This window comes from Mytilus trossulus, chromosome 14, assembly GCF_036588685.1.
Source record: "Mytilus trossulus isolate FHL-02 chromosome 14, PNRI_Mtr1.1.1.hap1, whole genome shotgun sequence".
Taxonomy (NCBI): domain Eukaryota; kingdom Metazoa; phylum Mollusca; class Bivalvia; order Mytilida; family Mytilidae; genus Mytilus; species Mytilus trossulus.
Window position 1 is genome coordinate 20,914,500 of NC_086386.1, and position 24,587 is coordinate 20,939,086.

At 32.8% G+C, this 24,587-nt stretch overlaps 2 protein-coding genes across 2 annotated transcripts; one reads left to right on the plus strand and one right to left on the minus strand.

Annotated features, from left to right (window-relative positions):
• Nucleotides 1-2,000: 2,000 nt before the first annotated feature.
• On the plus strand, nucleotides 2,001-8,500 carry LOC134697566 (mucin-1-like). Its single transcript, XM_063559848.1, has 5 exons — nucleotides 2,001-2,051; nucleotides 4,652-4,733; nucleotides 6,737-6,869; nucleotides 7,385-7,691; nucleotides 7,904-8,500. The coding sequence occupies exons 1-5, from the start codon at nucleotides 2,001-2,003 to the stop codon at nucleotides 8,498-8,500; spliced, it is 1,170 nt and encodes a 389-aa protein (XP_063415918.1).
• Nucleotides 8,501-19,321: 10,821 nt separating this feature from the next.
• Nucleotides 19,322-24,207, minus strand: LOC134696393 (uncharacterized). The gene is made up of 5 exons (XM_063558143.1): nucleotides 24,001-24,207; nucleotides 22,822-22,932; nucleotides 22,232-22,319; nucleotides 20,519-20,775; nucleotides 19,322-19,380 (listed from the first exon to the last, which is right to left on the minus strand). Exons 1-4 carry the CDS (start codon nucleotides 24,127-24,129, stop codon nucleotides 20,537-20,539), a joined length of 567 nt encoding a protein of 188 aa, XP_063414213.1. The 5' UTR covers nucleotides 24,130-24,207; the 3' UTR covers nucleotides 19,322-19,380; nucleotides 20,519-20,536.
• Between the last annotated feature and the right edge of the window lie 380 nt (nucleotides 24,208-24,587).

Consider the following 24,587-nt stretch of genomic DNA (forward strand, 5'->3'; position numbering starts at 1 on the left):
TCTATGGTCGGGTTGTTGTCTCTTTGACCTCTTTGACCTCTCTGATACATTCCCCATTTCCATTCTCAATTGTATATAGGGTACCTAAATAACTCATCCGTGCTTCATACAAAATGTACTTTGCATTTACACCCCAATAAAGTTACCAAAAAAAGATTCATTTCATGAGTTATTTTGGTACCCTATATGCCTTCTTTTCTTCTAATTTTTGTTTTTTAAAATGATAATCAAACTATCAATTTTCATTTTAAGGTCATAAAATATAACAACAACTGCTTCGTGTATAAGTCTTGATGGTACACATTGTCAATCAATAAGACGATTTGCAAACGGAATTTCCCAGCAAGATATTTTGAAATAACTATGAACAATTTTAAAAGCAGTGAAGGTCAATAGTGCATATGATTGTCACTCATGGCCACGTATCGCTGGAATTTTAATAAAAAAACTACTATAAATACTCTGGTTAAAATTCTATTCAAAAGTATCTCAGTAATTACTATTGATAAACGAACAATGTTAAATATCGCCGTATATGCAGTTTTTGTTCAGTTAGCATCCTCTTTTTGTGGACCTGCCTAGTGGAAGGAATATGAGGGTGTGTCAGCAGGAGCACAGGCCAATGAAACTGGTGGAGAGGGTAGAGTAAGTATACTTTTCATTTATTTTAAAATCAGAAGAATGCATGCCTGATAGATAAACGGTGAACATACATGTAAGAAAACAACATTGCAGTTATTTATTCGTTTGCTGTACATTGGCTTTTGATTTTGCCATTTAATTATGGAATTTCTGTTTAGGATTTTCCCTAAGAGTTCGGTATTTTTGTTATTTTAATTTTTCCTTATAAATATCGTAGAAAATAAGAAAGTTATTAATAAAATGAAGAAATATACTTTGTATGCTTTAAATAATCTCAGTTTCATTTCTTATTCACAAGATGTTACTACATGTATTACTCAATAACATGAATCTACTTATTTTGTTATCACATCATATCAAGTACTAAATCAATTTTGAACAAATATATCTCGAGCTTTTTATCAAGTTTCAGCTTTACATTTTGCCATTGGATTATGGAATTTCTGTTTGAATTTTCCTCGGAGTTCGGTATTTTTGTTATTTTACTTTTTCCTTATAAGTAATGTAAAGAATTTGAAATTTATTTATTAAATTGGAAAATAAAAACAAACAAATGTACTTTACCAGTATGCTTTGAATTATCTCAGTTTCATTCATTTTTTACTATGATGCTGCTCAATATCATTTGGGTTCGTGTTGTTTATTCTTTAGTTTTCTATGTTGTGTCATGTGTACTATTGTTTTTCTGTTTGTCTTTTTCATTTTTAGCCATGGCGTTGTCAGTTTGATTTAGATTTATGAGTTTGACTGTCCCTTTTGTATTTTTCGTCCCTCTTTTATCATCGTAGTTGTTATCACATTTATACTTAGTACTACATCAATTTTGAACACTTAGCGCCTTTTTATTAACTTGGTTGCATATTCATTAACTCAAAGCAAAAAGTACACACTCATTTTCGAATTACTTTCTTGTGTTGTATTGAAGAAGAATATTATAATTTGTTGTATTAGGACAGAATCCATTTCCTCATTTTCTTATTTAAAGAAATACATTAAATAAACTGAGTATTCGTTTTAATTGTTTCTTACTGCAGATATTATGGTCTTTTCTTTACGTTAGCCCATGAAAAGAAATCAGTAAAGTCTAATTCTAGACTTACTTAAGAAAAACACGTTATTTGCTATTTTGGTGACATGATTGGATAAGGATCTTATGACATGGTTTTTAGTGTATGGGTGTTGTGTTGTTTAATCTTAAATTTTCTGTAAAAACATAGATATTCATATAAAAATATATAACACTCAAAGAATATAAAGAACATGGTATATTCAAATGATAATCTATTTGTATCTTCTAGGGACTTTTGGATATATCTGTTGATGTCAATATAAACAAAGTAGTCGTCAAAGGATAAAGCATGTGGAACGGTCAGCAAGTTAAACAACATATTCTCAACGATTATTTAGCTGTAAGTCTCATTATTACACATACAAATTATTTGATACTGAAAACTCAAAAGTCAAATTAAAACAAAAGACGACAAAAATGAAAGCCGGTCTACAACCACAGCATAGAAAATCAAAGGCTACCCTTACAGAACTGAAATGTTTGCAGCAGGTCTGCAGCATACAGAAAGGTTGCAGGAAACTCTAGAATTTAAGGGATGTTCGCAGCTAGATTGTAGGAATCTTTGATAATTCTATATGTTTGCAAGAACATTGCAAGAATTACATAAAACGAATGAGCATGCCCATTGGTAACTTCCTGGAAGATACAGATTTGAAATTTGAAAATGTTGAAGGTGTTTGAGTCATTTTTTCATACAATGGATTAGTATTCAGGGAGTATTTTAGATTGGAAATTAAAAGAAAATTTTTCAAAGACATTTGTTGTAAGTAGTGATTCTTCATAGACGTGTAAATATATGAAATTCGTCCCCTCATACCTGCATGAAGTTTTGAAAAACATAAATTTTCAAACACGTATCAACTATACAGTACATGAGTCAAGAATGTTTGGAGATTATAACTTATTTTAAAATATTGGGTTGTTATAATTCAAGTTGAATTATGTTAAAATGTTAATTAAAAAGCAGTATTTTTGCACAAAATAAATTTCAAATAAACCTTTTTTCGTATTTTAGATATGCATTCAACTCATTTTACCACGTACTTCAACAACAAGAAATCTTACAATTATTTTTTAAAGGAATAAACCTTTACTATGATAAATACGCAAATGATTAATTATTTGCAATATTGTATGTATGTATGTAACCAAACTTTCAGAATTTACTGTGTAATAAAGATAATGTGATGTGTATACACAACATGACTTAATTGGTTAGTATTGTATAATCATTTATGTAGTTCCTGCAAGTTTGCAGCAAGCACGCAGGAGAAAAAATAATTTGAATATAAATGTGTGCAGCAGGTCTGCAGCAAACACGCAGCAGGTCTGCTGCAAACACGCAGGAGAAAGATTAATTTGCATAAAAATGTTTGCAGCAGGTCTGCCGCAAACACTCATTTGCATATAAATGTTTGCAGCAGGTCTGCAGCAAACACTCATTTGCATGGTAAATTGTTTGCAGCAGACCTGCAGCGTATTTGCAGCAAACACGCTGCAAACACAGACTCTGTGTTCGCTGCAAGTCTGCAGCAAGTTCGCAGCAGACCTGCAGCAACTATGTGCAGGAGGCTGATTTTTTCTTCAGTAAGGGGAAGCAAACCAAATTCCTCAAAAAACGGGATTGATCCGGAAGAGTGGATACAACTTGCTCCACTGGTAAACTATTCATGTGGTAAACACTTATTCGTACCCTTTTCTTTGAAGAAGTCTATCCCTTAAAATTTTTATAAATATATATATAATTAAGTCTGAACTACTTTTTAAATTCCTCTTAAGGTGGTTCCTAACACTACAAGGAGATAACTCTGTAAAGTCAGCTAAACGTTTTAATTAGGTTGTGTTGTAAAAGGAATATTAAGCTTTTCAATGAAAAAAAATTGTGTTTGTCAAATTGCTATATAATCAGTGTAATTTTTCGGACAAAACGGTTGGTTCAAAACATTTAAAGTTTTTGTATTGTTGTAAGAGTGTCAAAGAACATACTTTGACAAAATTTTATGAAAATTAAACGAGCCGAATTAATTCTAGTGAAAGTGTTGGGTACCACCTTTAGTTAATAGAATACTTGCGCACACTAGAATCAAGTGTTGTATGTTTGATTGCATCTACAGATTAGTTTAATCTGGATTCTTGAAGATTTGTTTGATTTTTTTATCGTCTTCTTTCAAATTAATCTTTCAAACTTAAAATGGCGTTCACATAATGAATTATGATAAGTTAGTTAAGTCGGCTTCATATCTTGACTTACATCTAGAAATTGACAATGAGGGTCGTTTGAAGACAACACTTTACGACAAAAGAGATGATTTCAGCTTTCCAATTGTGAACTTTCCATTTCTAAGTAGCAACATTCCAGCAGCACCTGCATACGGGGTATATATCTCCCAATTGATACGATATTCCCCTGCTTGCATTTCCTATCATGATTTTCTTGATAGAGGGTTACTGCTCACAAGGAAGCTATTAAACCAAGAGTTCCAAATGGTGAAGTTGAAATCATCCCTTCGTAAATTTTATGGACGCCATCACGAGATGGTTGACCGTTATGGAATAACCGTTTTACAAATAATATCGGATATGTTCCTTATGTCGTAACTACAATCCCCTTCCCTTTCATGAATTTGACCTACCGAATTAGACTATTTACCGAATTTGTAATCACATAAGCAACACGACGGCTGCCGCATGTGGAGCAGGATCTGCTTACCCTTCCAGGAGTTTCTGGTGGGGTTCGTGTTGTTTATTCTTTAGTTTTCTATATTGTGTCACGTGTACTATTGTTTTTCTGTTTGTCTTTTTCATTTTTAGCCATGGAGTTGTCAGTTTGTTTTAGATTTATGAGTATGACTGTCCCTTTGGTATCTCGTCCCTCTTTTAGAACTATATATTGAAAGACAATTTGAATTGAACACTTACATATTCTTTCGTATATTGCAGGGCAAAACTTACTCTGTATATAGCGGAAAAGGTATGACAACCGATTTACCATCATATCGAGGGAAAATTAACTGTGTACCATGTGAGTTTTTTTCCAGTGGTGACATATAAACATAGTTCGTTAGCTGCACTTTGAATTTATTGTCATCTTATACATGTATACACAAAGACTTACAAAACCAAAGGACATTTACATCAACAAAATTATACAAATGATTTAGAAATAAGAATCGGTAGACCTCGGCAGCAGCGTGGGGCAGAAGTCATTTTGCCCAATTACCGTTTTTCAGGGGTATCATTTACGCCAAATTTGCCTAAAGTATAGTAACTATAATAGATTATTTCACTGTTTAAACGTAGGAATCAGTACTATGGATTCTATATAAGGTGGGAGGTATATCACATTTAACTTAACTGTGATTATTAGTCATTATATAAACAAATAAGAGCACCGAAATTGACCATTTCTGTTGGGTCAATCGAGTCTCGATAAAGAATATTTATGACAGAGTCAATATATATTTTGAGTTCGACACTATAAAAAGAGAAAACTAGGTTGATTTTTTCCTGGACAGTTTTGTGAATAGAACATGTATAAGGTTTTAGGTAAATAATTAATTATACATAATGATTGTCTTCACTCACAATCACCAAAGCAGATTGATATCGACTAAGATTAAATCTAAAATTAAAGACTATAGTTTTTTTTCGAATGCTTTCTATACACCCATTTTTCCGACGTAGTCGGTAGAGTTTCGGTTTGTGCTCTTTGAACTTAAGGAAGCTTAACTATGGCAACAGAATACGCATGCTCGAAATCCTTTCTGTGATTGGACAAAATGCTGTCATGGTGGGTGATTTGGTTGTATTTGAAAAGACGTCTCGTTGATAATATCGTGATGGAAAGCAAGTGATAAAGCTATAAATATTTGAACTAGATCTTACAAAGATTTACATTTTTTTAAATAAATGTTTCTCCAATAGCTCTTTGCATACATGACAGCTGTTCATTCGGGACAATTCGAATCATATTAAAAACAGTGTGGTCCTGGCCATTGATTGACGACCTAAATTATCCCATTGACTGGGACAGATTAGGTGAACATTTGTCGGTAACAACCACTGCTCACTATGTACTTGTTAAAGACACTGAATCTGAGGGGTCACCAATTCTCAACACCTAAATAAAGCAATTCGAAAAACGAATCCGGAATAATACAATGTGTTGATTTATATCAATAATATAAAACAAAACATAAAGGTAATTCCTGAATAATTTTTCGAATTCTTTTATTATTACAGGCGTTAAGAACCTTTGGTTACCCCAGAGTTTAAATTCTATAATAAGTAAGAAGTGAGCAATGGTCGTTACAGATCGATAGACAAACGTTCACCTAATCTGTCCCAGTCAATGGGATAATTTAGATCGTCAATCAATGGCCAGGACCACACTGTTTTGAATATGATTATATATAATTGTTTATGTAAACTTTGTTGTACGAACGTACATGACTTGTTGAACGCACTTACGCATGAGAGATTTCCGCGGGGTTTTGGTGAATGTAAACAGAAAGATACGAGGACCGAGAATACTGAACTAGAACTTCTTGTAGTTACATTCAGATGGAGATTTAATTAAAGAGGTTCTGCATCATTAAATCATTGTGCTTATCGAAATGATAGTTTTAAACATATACTTAAACTTAAATCCGTCGGATATCTTTTTAAAGATAGTTCTTGTTAACATTCTGCATACGCAGTCAGGATCCTACTTCGTCAAATTATCTCCCCATTACGCCAGTTCATTTTCACAACGTAGAAACGGAAGCCATTGTAGGGATGAAGTGCTACAAATTTTGCTCTTGGAAACCGATAAATTTATCCACATTGCACCATTACGATCCTTATATGTCAGTTGTATTTTTAAAAACAAATGTATCAACTAGCTAAAGAGCATTAATTTTTGTTGTTATAATATTAAGGGATGACTCATATTTCGAATTTATATATATGAATATAAAAAGAAATATATAAATGTCAGAGAAATATGATTAAAAGCATTACTGAGCTTTATGTTTATTATAGGTTCGCAGACATGTTCGTTTTCAAAAGATGGAACACATCATTTATATTTCTGCAAGAAAGGATCCTGCTGTCAAGTTACAGGAAATATTTATTGCGTTACCAGATCTAAACACTGCTATGATATGATGTTATTGTAAGCATAGTAAAAAGGGGGTAAACAAATAGCACCCATTGTGTATGAAATAACCAAGAATTAGTTAAAAGTACATATCTTCTGTAATATATCATTTTTCACATTTTTTTTTCTAAATTTTCGAAAGAATTCTGTTATAAAAGAGCGACGAAAGATATCGAATAGACATTCACGTTCACAAGTCTAAAAAAGGACAGCGAAATGGCTTTAAAAAACACAGACCAACAGACAAATATGACTTTTGTTCTTCTCGCTCAAACGTTACTTTCCTTGTCATGCCATACGCGCTTTTATATATCTTATATAACATTCTTCACATCTTATCATAACTTCTATTACTATATATACATTTATATTTTTTAACATGTGTACATGTATAATAGTTTGTTACGTAAAACTATTCACACATCAAATAACGACTGACACAAAGTTCGACGCCTTTGGAGTAACGCTTAATGAAGAATTGAATTACAAGCAGGCAATATAATAATAAATAAAATTGATTATTGCTTCAGACATGTTCCGCGGAAAGTACAGAAACCTACCGATGCATTCAGTGGAACTCGTAATACCAGGACATCTGTGTTGACGAACTTACAGAGTACCGCAATACCATTGATATCTACCTCTACTGAACCTCCTGTGTTGACAAACTTACAGAGTACCGCAATACCAATGATATCTACCTCTACTGAACCTCCTGTGTTGACGAACCTACAGAGTACCGCAATACCATTGATATCTACCTCTACTGAACCTCCTGTGTTGACGAACTTACAGAGTACCGCAATACCAATGATATCTACCTCTACTGAACCTCCTGTGTTGACGAACTTACAGAGTACCGCAATACCAATGATACAATGTATCTACCTCTACTGAACCTCCTATGTTGACGAACTTACAGAGTACCGCAATACCAATGATACAATGTATCTACCTCTACTGAACCTCCTGTGTTGACGAACTTACAGAGTACCGCAATATCATTGATATCTACCTCTACTGAACATCCTGTGTTGACGAACTTACAGAGTACCGCAATACCATTGATATCTACCTCTACTGAACCTCCTGTGTTGACGAACTTACAGAGTACCGGAATACCATTGATATCTACCTCTACTGAACCTCCTGTGTTGACGAACTTACAGAGTACCGCAATACCATTGATATCTACCTCTGCTGAACCTCCTGTGTTGACGAACTTACAGAGTACCGGAATACCATTGATATCTACCTCTACTGAACCTCCTGTGTTGACGAACTTACAGAGTACCGCAATACCAATGATATCTACCTCTACTGAACCTCCTGTGTTGACGAACTTACAGAGTACCGGAATACCATTGATATCTACCTCTACTGAACCTCCTGTGTTGACGAACTTACAGAGTACCGCAATACCAATGATATCTACCTCTACTGAACCTCCTGTGTTGACGAACTTACAGAGTACCGGAATACCATTGATATCTACCTCTACTGAACCAACTATATTGGTTAAAAATTACAGGAAATCGAGTACAACCATAACATCAACACCACTAGTTCCGTTATTTTCCACTGTTGAGATAACAAATTCTCTAAGTTTGGATGTTAATGGTAGCAATGGTCTTCTGAATTGGTAAGCGTTGGGTTAGGTAGTTTATAGTTATCACTTTCAATAATTGAAAATACTTCAGAACATTAATTTAATTTTAGTTTCGTGTGTACAATTTGGAAATTAGTATGGCGTTCATTATCACTGGACTAGTATATATATTTGTTTAGGGGCCAGCTGAATGACGCCTCCGGGTGCGGGAATTTCTCGCTACATTGAAGACCTGTTGGTGACCTTCTGCTGTTGTTTTTATTTGGTCGGGTTGTTGTCTCTTTGACACATTCCCCATTTCCATTCTCAATTTTATTACAAACAATAAAATATTTGACAACTTAAATACAACGGTGAACGTAAAATCGACCCTTTTGTCGTAATATACTAAATATAATAGAGCTATAACGTTGTTTTTTTTACTTTTATAAATCATCTTAAATGTAAGTTTAACCACATTTTCAGTACACTGGCGATTGAGGTTTTTATTTTATGAGGTAGTCACTGTCTTTGTTTGACTAGTATATCAGTCTACGGATGATGACCTACGGGTAATGAAAGAGGATACAGTTTGTTTTTGTATATGTATGTCAATAAATAGTCCTGGGCTGTCAATAGTTAGGGTGGTACCAAGCACTTTGATGAAACATAATTCGGCTCGTTTCATTTTCATAAATCTTTAATAAAACATATCTTTAGCTGTTGACTTACTTTTGGGTGTTGTTGCCATAGTTTATCGCTAGTGTCCTTGATATATACATTTATATAAAAAAATAGCCATGGGTTGATACTATCTCCCTTCCGCATGTGTTGAATATTTCTACTATCAGGGGTTTTCCTTTAGTACTTGCGCAATGCAATGAAGAAATGTAAGGTGTTGTGAATTAAAGCCACTGCATATAGAAAAACACAGTCGATGAATAAGAGTACGGAGTAACAATTATCCAATAACAGTACTATCGATAAACATTTTCTGGCGGATAAAATATAGAAAGTTTTGCTAGAAGATCGAATGTATGTTTAAGATTTAATGTTTAATGATAAAACATATCCATGTGGCCCGGTGGTTCTCTCCGAGTACTTCGACTTCCTCCACCATAATAACAGACTTCCCGGTGTCCTTCACGCTCCTTTTGGGCGGTGTTGGTTGGGGATTGTTCTAGTGGTTGGATAATATTGTAAAGGACACATCTTCATTAATCCGTAGGGATTATACATGGATCCGCTGTACCCTTGCAGTCAATCAAGGGGTGCGTCTAAATTGGCGGAATCTCGAGTACGTACATACATTCATTTAGTAATATATAAACAGTCATCTTGTTTTTTTTTGTTTTTTTCAATTTTAAGAATGATATGATGACTTTAATATATCTAGTAAGAGAACGCTCATTCAAGGGCTGCATTCATCATTCAAAAAATAACATTTTACTACATCTTATAACTTTTTCTAAATTTTTTTGCCATTTTTCAATCTTGATTTTTTTTTTATAAATTTTTTCCTGACCATCAACGATCATCAATACTAAACGACAGCTAGGTTGCCATATAATACGGAAGTTATAAATGTACTTATTCTAAAAGCTTTGTGTATTATTCATTAGTGTATCTATTTTAACAAAAGTAGTGAAAGTATTAGTAGATCTAATTTCTATTTCCGGTCAACCGAACTTCATATACATGCCCTTTTAGAAACATTGTCTCTTTTTTTCTGGATTGTGACATTACTGAATTAGAAAGATATGACTTTTGTATTTCAGGAACGATCATTTAATGTTTTGTATGAAGTGTTCTTTATATTGTCTATATATTTTCTTACTCTAATAATGAGGGGGCAATACCTTTTTATGTTTACCTGTTTTGGCCTTTTTCAATGTGTTGTTAACTATTATCTGAGATACATTTTAACTGTTAACTGTTTTCAACCCACTGTGTTAACTGTTATCAGCGTTTTTGCATTTGTTGTTAACGTTTTTTTTTCAAAAATCGAATTAGTGTTAACATGTTAAAGGACCCTCCCTCAATAATGTTAATAGATTTTCCCTTTATTTTTTATGATAAGTTACTGTATGTGAATAATTACATGTGACTCATGACATTGCGATATTTTTCAGGCAGGTACTCCAAAAGATATCAATCCCTATAACAGTTACATTTTTGTGCATTGCTGTATGTTTCGGAACTTTACGCTATAAAAAGCAGATGAATGTGAGGAAATACGGATCTGTTAACAGCTTGAGCACTAATAATCGGGCCAATATTAATGTATAGCACGGCCACCAGGAAAGTGATTTTACCTAGTAAATAGACATATCGTTTACTCATCATTCATACATGTATGAAAAGAATATGTGACTGCACAATATTTCCTGCTTACTGACAAGAAGTAGTACATGCATTAAAAAAATCAAATAAATTAAACACAGTTACTTAGCATCCAATTATCAATAGAATAGATAAAAGAAAAGAGGAATTTGGCAAAGAGACAACAACCATGCCTTGAGTTGCAAATAGCACCAAACCATCAACGGAGGTACAGACACATAGTTTCTTTTCAAAAACCATCTCGCACAATTTAAATTCAAATTTGCATTTATGACAATGGGTTGCTCATATATACTTATAACGAACCTTTCGTTGAAACACCGAAATAACAAATAACAACCACAGTGGAACAAAGTATAATCCTACGAGAATTTAATACAAACAAGCAGCATCATCAAAACCATCTCGCATATTACAACATATTTAAGTTACAGTGGCGGATTCAGGGGGATGGGGGTCCGGGGGGTTGGAACCCCCCTTTTTTGGGACGATCAATGCATTTGAATGTGAGCATATAATTGGAGCTCCCCCCCCTTTACTCTGGGTTGGGAACTCCCCCTATTTAAAATGGCTGGATCCGCCACTGACTTAAGATTATGGATGAATTTTGTTCCTCTACTAATTTGGAATTGTTGTGCCTTTATAAATTCAAATACAAACTAAAGATACTTGCAATTTTAGAGCATGAATCAACAATTGATGTGTTGCATATTTTTCTTTTCGGGGCCTTTTATAGCCGATACTACGGTATGGGTTTCTCTCATAGTCGTAGGCTACACGGTAGCCTATAATTACTTGCATCCACTCTTATTTGGTCTTTGGTGAATGGTTTCATCCCATTGGCAATCATATCACATATAAAGTAACGTGTTTTAAATTTGTACGAGTATAGTTTACTCACTAAAACATTATCATGATTAATGAATAGTTTTACCAAATATTTAATAAATTTAATGACAAAATGATATATGAGCGTGTTTTACGCTACTTATATTAAATCCTTATGGCTGTAATTGTGGAACATAGTATAGAATGTAACCCTCCGAGAAATACATAGAAAAAGCTGAGACAACAAATGATATGACACAACCATATATTAACTTTTGAGCGAAAAATAAACACATCACACAACATACTACTAGTAAAATTATTATCCATACTGATCTGTGTCCATACCTTATTCATTGCCATATAAATAATTCCTTTATTGTAAAGGTTCTTTATGCGTGTTCGATAACTCGTTTTGGACTTTGAGCATAATAAAAAACCAAACAATAAATGGGTCTTTGCTATAGGAGTTGTCAAGTACGTGTTTTCAGATGTTTGTAATGAAAAAAAACCCAAAGAGATACCCATCAAAAACAAATACCCAATATCTAATTTGAATACATATTTAAAAAGAAATCTACATTTTAACATGTATTTTAAGCTACACGTTGTTAATAAATATTATAAAATATCTGAAAGTCAACTTTGGCATTATGTGGACAGGAATTAAGATTCATGTTTCTATATCGCATAAAAATGAACTGGATATCACCACCATACTGCACTAAATGCGTTTCGTCTTTTGTCAACCCACTTGATCGATCTGTCCAAAAAATGTAAAAAAAAACAATTATATATACTAGTTAAAACAAGTAGGTTTACAACGTCTCCCAACTACTATAGCTCACTGTGTTTGGGTTGAATTGCCAATACACCTGTTTTGCATGTACTGTGCGTATAATATGAGTTTCGTCTTTTGTTAACCCACTTGATTGATGTATCCTAAAAATGTAAAAAAAATATTATATAGTTATAACAAGTAGTAAAATGTAAAATTAAAATTGAGAGTGGAAATGGGGAATGTGTTAAAGAGACAACAACCCGATCAATAAAAAAAAACAACAACAGAAGGTAATCAACAGGTCTTCAGCCTACAACGTCTCCCGCCAACTGCTATAGCTCACTTCGTTTGGGTTGAATTGACAATACACCTGTTTTGCATACATGTACTGTGCGTATAATTTTGTTTTACTACAAATGAGACACCAATGAGACGGCACACATAACTGTGCACCATTATATTTGTTCACGATATTACCATCAGTGTACATATAACTAGTATCCAGTGTTTTCTCAACACAAAGTCATGATCAAGAAAAAATCAATATTTTTTTTTGTTTTAAAAATACGACCAAATAATTAGACACCTTGGCTAAAAAGAAATCGACGAAAATACAACAACTAAAATGTCTACAAAACACCAAGGTTCTTTAGAAGGGTAAGTCTATTTGTAAATTTTCGGGTCTTCAACAGTCTTTGAAAAAAATGTATTGGAAATGTTTACTCTTCATTTTCTTTATTTAAGTTTGACTTTGGGTTGTGTCATTTCCATTGTTCTTTAGTTATATTCCCTAATAAATAGAAAAGGGTTGAATTTGCTATTTCATCTTAATTTCGAACTTTATCTGGCCTCGACCAAATGTTATGAAATTTTAACACAATGCTTATTACCACCAAGCACATATCAATTTCAAATTTGGATGGTATCAATTAAAGTTAACCCGTTCTTGTGATATCCCACTTTAAAAAATGTAAAACAGCCAAATTTACTGATTTTATTCGCACTCTATCACTTTTACTGTTTTTGAGTTATGCCTCTTTAAAAGTGAAAAGACTTGTTTTATCTGCACTCCAACTTTTGAATATATTGATAAAACGATATTATTTGTTCATGCTTCTCAATTTTATATCAACACAGAAATCAATTACTATTAAAACAAAATTACATTTTATATAAATTTGGAGCGCCTGAAGTGTTTTTCTGTATACGTATTTACTTTGAAATGGTTTTTTTAAGTGATTATGATTGTAGAACAATGTTGACTGCTGTATTATTGATATTTTTACATATTATTACTAATAATAATTCAACAAATTCTTTTAATAATACTTTTTTATTTCAAAATAGAATTTGTAGAATAATACTACATATATGACAAAGCAATGGTATGTTATAATATATGTATATATCTAAGTTCTGCAAAATTTAGAGCAAAACATTTAAATCATTGATAACAATTCAGGGGCGGGTCCAGCCATTTTGAAAACCAGGAAAAAGAATACAGCGAAGTAGTTCAGGGCTTTTTAGAAAGCCATTACTTCTTAACTTTCAAAGTGTAAAAAAGCGTTTACCAGAACGTAATAGGTGTTTGCACATAACGTAATAGGTGTTTGCACCTAACGTAATAGATGTTTGGACATAATGTAATAGGCATTTGCACATAGCGTAATCGGTCTTTGCACATAATGTAAGCGGTATTTGCACATAACGTAATAGTGTTTGCAAATAATGATGTAGTTTTTATACATAGATATAGGAAGATGTGGTGTGAGTGCCAATGAGACAACTCTCCATCCAAATAACAATTTAAAAAGTAAACCATTATAGGTTAAAGTACGGCCTTCAACACGGAGCCTTGGCTCACACCGAACAACAAGCTATAAAGGGCCCCAAAATTACTAGTGTAAAACCATTCAAACAGATATTTGCACATAACGTAACAGGTGCTTGCACATAAGGTAAACGATGTTTGCACATAGAGTGAACGATGTTTGCACATGAGGGAAACGAGGATTGCACATGAGGTAAACGAGTTTTGCACAAAACGTATTAGTTGTTTGTACATAGTGTAAAAGGCATTTGCACATGACGTAATGAATGCTCACAGAGAGTATCAACTGTACGGCAAAACGCATATGAATTATACCATGATGTATTATGTTTTTCACTGGAGATACGTATGTATAAACACAAAATAACGCCAAAAGACTGTAATATCATGAGATTTACATAGAACAAATGTGTATCAAAGCAAAACCTTTAGAAAATTTGACATAACAATAACACTTGCGACTGGACGCAATTATTAACTTACTTACGTAGATAAAATATGAGAGAATGTAAAGTGGTTGATCATAAAGTTCCGAAGTATTTACAGAATATATAACAGTTACAGCATAATGTAATGCATATTTTACACAACAAAGTTTAGCAATGACATATCATACAATGGTTTGACCAAACAAATTACTAATTTGACATAACACAGAGACGCCATGTCAGGATATAAAGGCATCTTCACATAACATAAAGAAGAAATGACAGGACGTAAAGGCAAAGCGACAAAACACATTAAATATTTACACTATAAGACAGTTCCGGCGTTCCATATCATACAACCGAGAGGACAATTTATTCTGACCTCATTGGAAAATTTCGTTGGGTAGTTGACAACGCCAATTGATACATTACACAGGTGCGCGTTTTCGACAAAGTCTTTTTAAAGCACTTCGTTCCATATTATGGAGATTTTGTTAGAATAGTTTATGCATTCATTAATTGGTTCCACGCTCCACTGATTAATGTCTTTTGCAATGAAGATCTTGACCAGTCTTAACTGAATATAGCACAGCGTGATAATCATGTTCAGAAGAACGTTGGGACAATGCTCAAAATGACTACATATTCAGGGTGAATGACAAGCGAAAAGTTAAGATTTAAACTAACGCCCCAAAAAATCAGAGATATGACAATAAGAGTGTATCATCTGAAGCAGGCCTATAGATATACAGAAAGCCATATGTCTGTTGACATGTTCATGTTCCACATTTGAAGTGGCCGACGAAAAATTCGTTGCTTTGCAATGAGTACGGTTGCTAGGAAGTTTCCAAGCATAAAATAGCTAACAAAATGATGTTAGATTTTTTACATTTGTCATTTCATCAACTAACAGTAGAAACAAAGCTTTTGTTTATTCTTTAATTACTGATTGCATAATCCGTTGAAAGATACCAAAGTCTGTGGCTTTGTATACAGTATCGTTGCTTAGGGTCATTCTAGTGGTTAAGATGTTAAAAACTAGTCAAGATAATATAAATATCTAAGACATTACAGTTTCAAATTTAATATAATACTAGTATATGTATTATATAATTCATATAGAAACAAAGCATTCACCGGGTTTAAAATATGTTGCTTGGTAACAACAAAATGATAATTACAAAAGCAATATATCATTTTTTAAGCTTCTACTTTTAATTTTAGTTTCTTGTGTATAATTCGGAGTTTAGTATGACGTTCATAATCACTGAACTAGTAACATATGTGTTTAGGGGCCAGCCGAAGGACTACTCCGTGTGCGGGAGTTTCTCGATGCATTTAAGACCCATCGGTGGTCTTTGGTTGTTGTCTGCTACATGGTCAGGTTGTTGTCTCATTCAGATACAGGCCGTAACAGAGTAGTGATCGAATTCGCGTTTCGTTACAGTCAGAATACGTTACATTGTCGACAAACTTATTTCAGAAGTGACATAATTTAATTTTCTTCATCGACAAAATATTTCATGTCCAACGTGTAAGTTTTCATTGTTTAAGTCAAAGTTTATTTAAAACAGTATTTTTTTTTTATTATCAACCTCTGTCATTGGCATTTACATTTTAACAGTAAAGGATCAAATACGGGATCTCCGAAATTTCTATCATTTGTTACGAGGAAATCATTATTCAATCGAACATATATCTTTGTTCATGACACATATTATCATCATAATTATGAAATACAAAGGAGTTGAAATGATCAAATACTTTCGAACGGACGGAACCAAAAAAAAACATAATCTATAAAATTGAGAATGGAAATGGGGAATGTGTCAAAGAGAAACCAACCCCACCAAATAAAACAACAACATCAGAAGGTCACCAACAGGTCTTCAATGTAGCGAGAAATTCCCGCACCCGGAAGCGTCCTTCAGCTGACCACTAAACAAAATATACTAGTTCATTGATAATGAACGCCATACTAATTTCCAAATTGTACACAAGAAACTAAAATTAAAATAACACAAGACTAACAACGGCCAGAGGCCTCTGACTTGGGACAGGCGCAGAAATGCGGTTAGAATGTCTTTATCGGGGTCGCATCCATCGTTTCTACAATACACATGACCTCATCGGTTTGCTCAATGTAGATATTATATACTGCTTGCACTGTGAATATTTATGAGATTAAACTCTGTAATAGGTTTTTTTCGTCTGATACAGAATATCCCATATTTTTTCTTTTTCTTACCTATCTGTTTATTATGTCCCCGGGATTATGTCAATCATACAGATCTGTTCATTGTTGCAATACCGACATGCTTGTATATTGTCACAGAAAAACTGAAATAAATGTCCTTCAGATCGAAGTAAAAAATACAAATATATTGAAGACAAAATTGCTTTATATCTTAAGTTATTGACGAATATTTGAAACTTAAACCTCTATAAGATGTGATGAACGGCATTTCATTTTATCATTGGTAATGATCCATATCCGACAGAGAAGAAATATTCATTATTCTCAGAAAGTTTTCGTAAATATTGTAAGATACCCTAAATCGTTCCAACAATCCAGACAACAGAGACAAACAGGGAAAAAAATATGAAAATGAAAAGATATGACTTAAGTGTTAGCATGTTCACGGAGACGGCACTAAAAAAAATGAGGTTTTTAGGAACTGTAGAGGTCTCCACAGGTTTTCAACAAGGGTAGAATTCAAAACCTTGAATTTGAAAGCCTCGAAATCCATGATACTTTAAAATGTTTTTCTGTGCGGTAGTTATATCTACAAAATCCAATCATGTACACGACATATAATACATGTATATTCATACATGCATATTTATTTATTGGGAATTTTTATTTTTGTTTCCAAACAGAATTATAAGGTTATGTATAAGTGCCTCCGCTCACTGCACAATTGTAAATTGTCTTCCTGAAGACCAGCAAAAATAAATGCCACAAGTTCACGTAGTCATAAAAAAAAGTCGTATAATTTACGTTATCGAACAAAAAATACGGAATATTATATGTGAATGGTTAGGAAATCCGTTTCCCGTACATGTTTTAAAAGTCAAAGAAAATGTTTTCCCTGAGACAAACGTTTTGAGAACCAGCTTTGTGTAACCTATAGACGAATTCGACTGTATATAAGGAAGTTAATATGTTTACTCTGATTTGAAATTATCTTTTAGAACTTTTTTTAGTAATTGAGAACCTATGTTGTTTATGGATAATAGGTGAAATGTTGCATGATCCCTTAAAATAACAGCAAACGCAGTTTTCCGAACGATTTTCATTTGTACATTGTTAAAAACTGTCAGGTCCTGGCCATTGTATATTTTGGAGAATTTTTTTTACTGATTTTTACTAAAAAAAAATATTCTCTGTGTATGCCATTGCAAGAAATAGTTATGCTCGTTATTTTGTCATATTAAAAAAGAATTCTCAACCAAATGTTCCCGTTTAAACTGTACTAGAAAAAGTTTGGCATGTGAAACGGACGAAGACATATTCTAACAAAAGTAAAAATACCAGTCCTCCCTTTTGTGCATATATATATATGAAAAAACATTTCAAAGTTATTGAATAAATTCAAACCCATTACACATAGTTACGTACGGTACACAATGTAGTCCGAAAAAATAAAGGACTTCATTCCTATCAAACACCTTTATAATTGTTTACCAGTGTATTTCTTTTAGTTTTGGGTAAAATTGTTAAGGAAATAATACTATCAGGACGTCCTTCCATAAATCTTTTTTTCTGTTCTGACTTCGGAATGGTGCATGGACATATTTTGTTTCATCTTATTAGAATTATTTTCAATATTATCGGTCTTAAACTTGATAATCGACACATGAAAATTTGTCAGCATTGTCAATCTGTTTAACGTTAAAGTACCAATGGTTCGGTCACTACTCCAGTAAGTTTGTCGATAACGTACTAGCTAGTTTTGACGGTAAAGAAACATCAATTCGATCACTTCTCTGTTACGGGCTGTATTCCCCATTTTCATTCTCAATCTTATAGTCTATTGAAATTATAAAATTCAAATCATTAGAAGAGGAACCAAAACATCCCTTATTATACCTTGTTTTTTAGTTACCTTCTGAGACAGGTTTGATCATTTTGCTCTATTTATAATTTTGAGGTTTCCATGTTTAGTTCTTGTTATTCCTCTGATTTTATTTATCTCTTTGTTCACTTTATTAATTAAAGCTCTATTGTATGTTTTGTTTAAGCAATCAATAAAGATGGCCATTCAAACTTAAAAGAGGGACTAACTGAATATTTGAGATAGTTTGGTTGTGTAGCATCCATTCCAGTAATGTCTGAACAAATGATGGGGACAGATGGTTGACGAGCAGACATGTAGACAAACAGGTAGGGAGGGCCTATTTTTGAAGAAACACTTCTGCAACAGGTTTTAAACGAATAAAATTGCAACAAAAAATATTTATATTCCTACCTATTTTTAATATTCAACTGAATTTACTGACCAAAAAATAGTTTTATTATTATCCCTTAGTAACCTGTTTACACATAATAAAGTTAAATGAACAAAAAGCAGCAGTAATATTTGTTAGTTTTTATTTAAAATCTGAATTAACAAAAACAAATACAAATATCATATCTAATAGGATTTGTTCATACTAAAATATATATCTTTGATTTATTCATTTTCCCATTAAACACGTCCAGTCTGTTTTATATACTGCATTCTCTGAAATTATAAAATATAGTATATACTAGTATGATCAAGGTAAACAATACAGTATGTTCTAGTATGATAAAGGTAAAACATAAAGTATGTACTAGTATGATAAAGGTAAAATAAATACAATTATATTCGATATTCCTTAACTTAAACCGAAATGAAATAAGGTTTGAATGTATACGTTTGTTTACATCTATTTCGCAATTGAAATTTTAAAAGACAAAAACATATCTACATACTATTCATATGTACACATGTAAAATCTAGGAGGGGGAGAGGGCACACAGCATATAAAGGAAAGTTATAGTCCGATTTGATTTTTGATCATTGGTATATACATGAAATCAGTTCTAATGTTTTGGTGATCGTTAAGATTATGTATATATAATGATTCAAATGAACTGGTATGCATGTGCTATTCATCAAACTATTCAGGTAAATCACACAACCTTTAAAAGTCAGTTTCGAATCTCTCTTATAATGTCGAACTTGATTAAGATGAACAGTTTGACCTACATACATTCTTTAGCAAGACTCGATTTATTACATACTGTACAGCAGATAAATTGCTTCCGTGTGTTATAATAGCTATAACTCACAATATAAACTTCTCTCTTCGGAACAGAACCCATTATACAGATTCTTACTTTATACAGTGATATAATCTATTATTATTCTTTATGCAAATTACATATATTATTCATTAATTTTATTATAAACGAAGCATTTGTAAATTTTCACAAGCCATGTCTATGTTCTGTCTACCCATAGCAACATGATATGATATTAGCACACATTTTGATGCCTAAAATCAACACATGCATCGGACGGAAATATGCCTATTCGAAACAATGTACTTCCGCTACGGCCGAGGTTTGTCGATTCTTATTTCTACATCATTTCTGTCGGGGTTTTTTTTCTTAACTATCTGAATTCACAACCTTATTTGTTTTCACAATTTTCCTTCTAATGCCATAGTATAATACAAACATACTGTTTTAGATGAAGGTGTTAGAGAGATAAACACGCTCAATGAAAACGTTATCACCCACGTTAATCTACCCTAACACCTTCATCCAAGGCCAGTATAGTTATAATAGCAAACTGAAATGTACGTACATACGTGTGTAACATTTTGACCTACCGGAGAAACTGTCCTGTCTCATTTGCACTCTGATGGGATATTAAACACTGATGGGTCTTTTATTCCTTCGGTTAATCCGATGAAGCCAACATCGGCAAAGCCGTTGGTCAATTGTTGTTGTTCTCCCACAGGAACACATGATCCTTTAGTGACACTAAATTCCATTTTCTTACCCTCTACCATAAATTCATAAACATCAATCTCGTACTTGTTATCGCCAATTCCATAATAGGTAGAAAGCACCAGTTTAGCATCAGCTGGAATAACAAAAATAGTTCTCTTAATCTGGTATTTACGGGTTATACATTATCGAACTCCGAAACAGCGGTTACGTCCTCTTTACTTCGCTACGCTGCCTTTAATGATAGTTTAGCGAAGCAACGTCACCACTGTTTCGGAGTTTGATACTTTATCAGAGTTCTCTTAATCTGGTACTTACGGGTTATACTTCATCGATCTCCGAAACAGTGGTTACGTCATCTTTACGTTGACTTGGTTTTGATTTGAATTTAAAAATATCTTATTCATTAAGATATGAAAAGGATTGAGCAACAGGCACAGCCTATAAAAGCTCTCCCCATATTACATGTTCAAGGTATAATTGAATTATATCAACTGTATTTTAGTGGAACATGCATGCTACTTATGACACACACGGGAAAATATATGTTTACAGCATTACTTACTAAATGCAAAGTATATTTTAGTATATAGGTAATTACTCATCATGTACTCAAAAACCTTTCAACATGCAAATATCCTATATACGTTGACTTAAATGATAGTTAAGCGAAGCAACGTTACCACTGTTTCTGAATTTGATACTTTATCAGAGTTCTCTTAATCTGATATTTACCGGTTATACTGTATCAGGGTTCTCCTGTAGAAAGACCAACTGATTTACATGTCAACACCTTTTGTGTTTCGCTCCTGTTTGCTATAACCGTACGTTTATCTTTGCAGTCCAAATGATTTATTTGCTCTAATATTTTCAAATTGTTTACATAAATATTTCCTGTTGTTCGTATTCGTGTTTTACAAATATAGTCTTAATATTATATTGAGTGTTTGTTTAAAGATACTATTCTGACTACTGCGTTCCTTCAAATTTTACTTTCAGATGTTCTATTAGTCCTATCAGTTGCATTAACATTTTTGTATATCAAAGTATGCAAAAAATGTGGGAAAATTTGTTGTTGAAAGTAAAAGTAGTGGTTTGACAAAACTGAAAATAGGGTAGAAATAAGACTTTGGCATTTTTTCAAGGTTCAAATACAACATTGGCATGTCAATATAACTACTAGTATCAAAAGAAAAAGCAGAGATTACAAAAAGTAAAAACAATAAAATACTGAACTCCGTGGAAAATTCAAAAAGGAAAATCCAAAATCAAAAGGCAAAATTAAAAGTCCAAACACATCAAACGAATGGATAACAACTGTCATATTCCTGACAAAGATATTCATATTAAAAAACAACAGAAACATTAACTTCATGTTTAAATCTGTGCAAATTTATGAACTTAATCCCGGTTTGCATTCTAACTAATAATTAGTATAATTTTAGTTTAAGGCCTTATTGTCAATACAAAAATGCTTCATACTAATACTGGTTAATCTTATTTACGTGGTATATAAATGTTTAAGAAGACTATAAATCTATAATGCAGATAACTAACTGCACATAAGTTAATCAATTATGTACAAAACTCACATGGTACACAGTTAAGTTTCCCTGGAGCTGGATATGGGGGTAAGTCGGCTGTCACGCATTTCCCACCGTAAACAGTGTACTTTTTGCCCTGCAAGAAGCAGAATATAGTTTTGCAATATATGAGACTATAATTCATCATGTTGTGAACGTAATTAACAGTTTGGAAGCTTTCTTTGAAAGAAGACAATAACTAACTAAAGCTAAAAAAAACCTCCTCAATTCATAAATAAAAACAAGAGGCAACCAAACTCTTGATTTTATTGTGCGCCAGTATAGTTCTATAAACTAAAGAGGAAATTGAAAAGTTGTCTCGACAAAAATTATGTATTTTGATGAAGGACAAAATATGTGAATTGGTAGATTTTTTTGAATGCACGACAATATCTAGAAAAAAAATGTGGACGAATTTGTGACAGGTTTATCATAATGTACAGGATCTACTCATCGTTCCAGATCAAACCCGTTTTGTGTGTGTGTTTAGGTGTACTCAGACTATGGTTTGCTATGCTGAGGTTCAAGTTGACAGTTTTTTTTTCATCTCGACTAGTGAGTCATAGATATTTTTTTCATGTGTGAGAGAAGAGACTTACAGCTGAATAATCGTTGAGAATATGTTGTTTAACTTGCTGACCGTTCCACATGCTATATCCTCTGACGACTACTTTGTTTATATTGGCATCAACAGATATATTCAAAAGTCCCTAAAAGATTCAAAGTAGATTATCATTTGAATATACCATATACTATATATTCTTTGAGTGTTATATATTAGAATATGCATGTTTTCCAGAAATTAAAAATTAAACAACACGACACCCATACACCAAACAAAACATGTTCAAAGAAGAATAACTCGTTCCTGTCACCAAAATAGCAGTAACGTGTTTTTCGTAAGTAAGTCCCGTATTAGACTTTGTTGTTTTCTATTACTATTTGGGGACTAACAGAAAGAAAAAAACATAGTATTAGCACTAAGAAATACTTAAAAAGATATAAAAGTCAGAGTAGTCGGTTTATATAAGGAATATTTTCGGACATTGTACGTCTAACACTAAACATGTAAAAGTAAATGTACCTAAACATTCTACCTGAATGCTGACAAATTGAATGATAATACCTTAAATATAAGCCAAACAGTGATATTGGGTAACGCATTATGTTATTCAGGATTCATTGCCAGTCCGTATTGGAAATATTGGCCCTATATTAACATTTGATGTATGAAATACAGCATTCAGAACAAGTCTGTATTGAAAAAGTTGGATTATTTGATTAAAGTGTTATGAAATGACTGTTTCTGTATTGGCACTGGTATAGATAGAGTCTCAGTCAGCTGTATTTGCTACGTGTCTCGATGCCAATACAGTAAACCTTCAATCTGTACCAGTGCCAATACAGAAACAGTCCGTTAATTGCACTATGATATTATTCACGGCCGGCAAATCACCATATCAATTGATTAGTACACGTTTTATTTTCTCTCAATAGAAGGAAGTTATTCGATAAAGTGTGCGCACTTAAGGTTTGAGATAATAAAAATGTTATCAAATATGATAAAATGGCTTACTGTTTATTTGTTCAAAATTAATGTAGTACTTAGATAAATGTTAACGGATAACATCATTGTGAATAAAGAATGTAACTGAGATAATATTAAGCATACTTGTATAGAAAATTTGCAACTTTTAGTAAATAACTATCTTATTTTTCACGATATTAATAATGAACACATTCGTTGTTTTTGAAAAATAAAAGAAGAAAATACTCACTCTACCCTCTCCGCCTGTTCCATTGACCTGTGCTCCTGCATGTACACCCTCATATCCCTCCCACTGAGCAGGTCCACAACAAGAGGACGCTAACTGAACAAAAACTGCAAATACGGCGATAGTTAACATTATTCGTTTATCAATAGTGACTACTGAGATACTTTGAATAGAATTTTAACCAGAGTATTTATAGTAGTATCTTATCAACATGCCAGTGATACGTGGCAACGAGTGACAATCATATGCATTATTGACCTTCACTGCCTCTATTACAATTGTTCATAGTTATTTCAAAATATCTTGCTGGGGAATTCCGTTTGCAAATCGTCCTATTAATTGACAATGTATACCATCAAAACTTTTATATAAAGCAGTTGTTGTTACATTTTCTGACCTTAAAATGATAATTAATAGTTTTATTATATTTTGTTCATTTTTTCAAGAAAAGAAGGCATATATAAAAACCTGATATTAAATTGTTCAAATAAGGCCTTCGAACATAGTGGAATTAATTACTTTTGGAGTGTCAAGAACTCGATGGAAGTACTTGATAAATTGCATGCTCATATTGGTGATTTTGAATCTGT

Coding starts and splice junctions, on each gene's coding strand:
- LOC134697566 (XM_063559848.1), top strand. CDS start 2,001: ATGTGGAACGGTCAGCAAGTTAAACAACATATTCTCAACGATTATTTA. Junction 2,052..4,651: donor TTCTCAACGATTATTTAGCT/GTAAGTCTCATT, acceptor CGTATATTGCAG/GGCAAAACTTACTCTGTATA. Junction 4,734..6,736: donor GAAAATTAACTGTGTACCAT/GTGAGTTTTTTT, acceptor TGTTTATTATAG/GTTCGCAGACATGTTCGTTT.
- LOC134696393 (XM_063558143.1), bottom strand. CDS start 24,129: ATGTTAACTATCGCCGTATTTGCAGTTTTTGTTCAGTTAGCGTCCTCT. Junction 22,933..24,000: donor GAACAGGCGGAGAGGGTAGA/GTGAGTATTTTC, acceptor TGAATCTTTTAG/GGACTTTTGAATATATCTGT. Junction 20,776..22,231: donor GAAACTTAACTGTGTACCAT/GTGAGTTTTGTA, acceptor TTGTTATTCCAG/CTGATGCTAAACTGGTGCTT.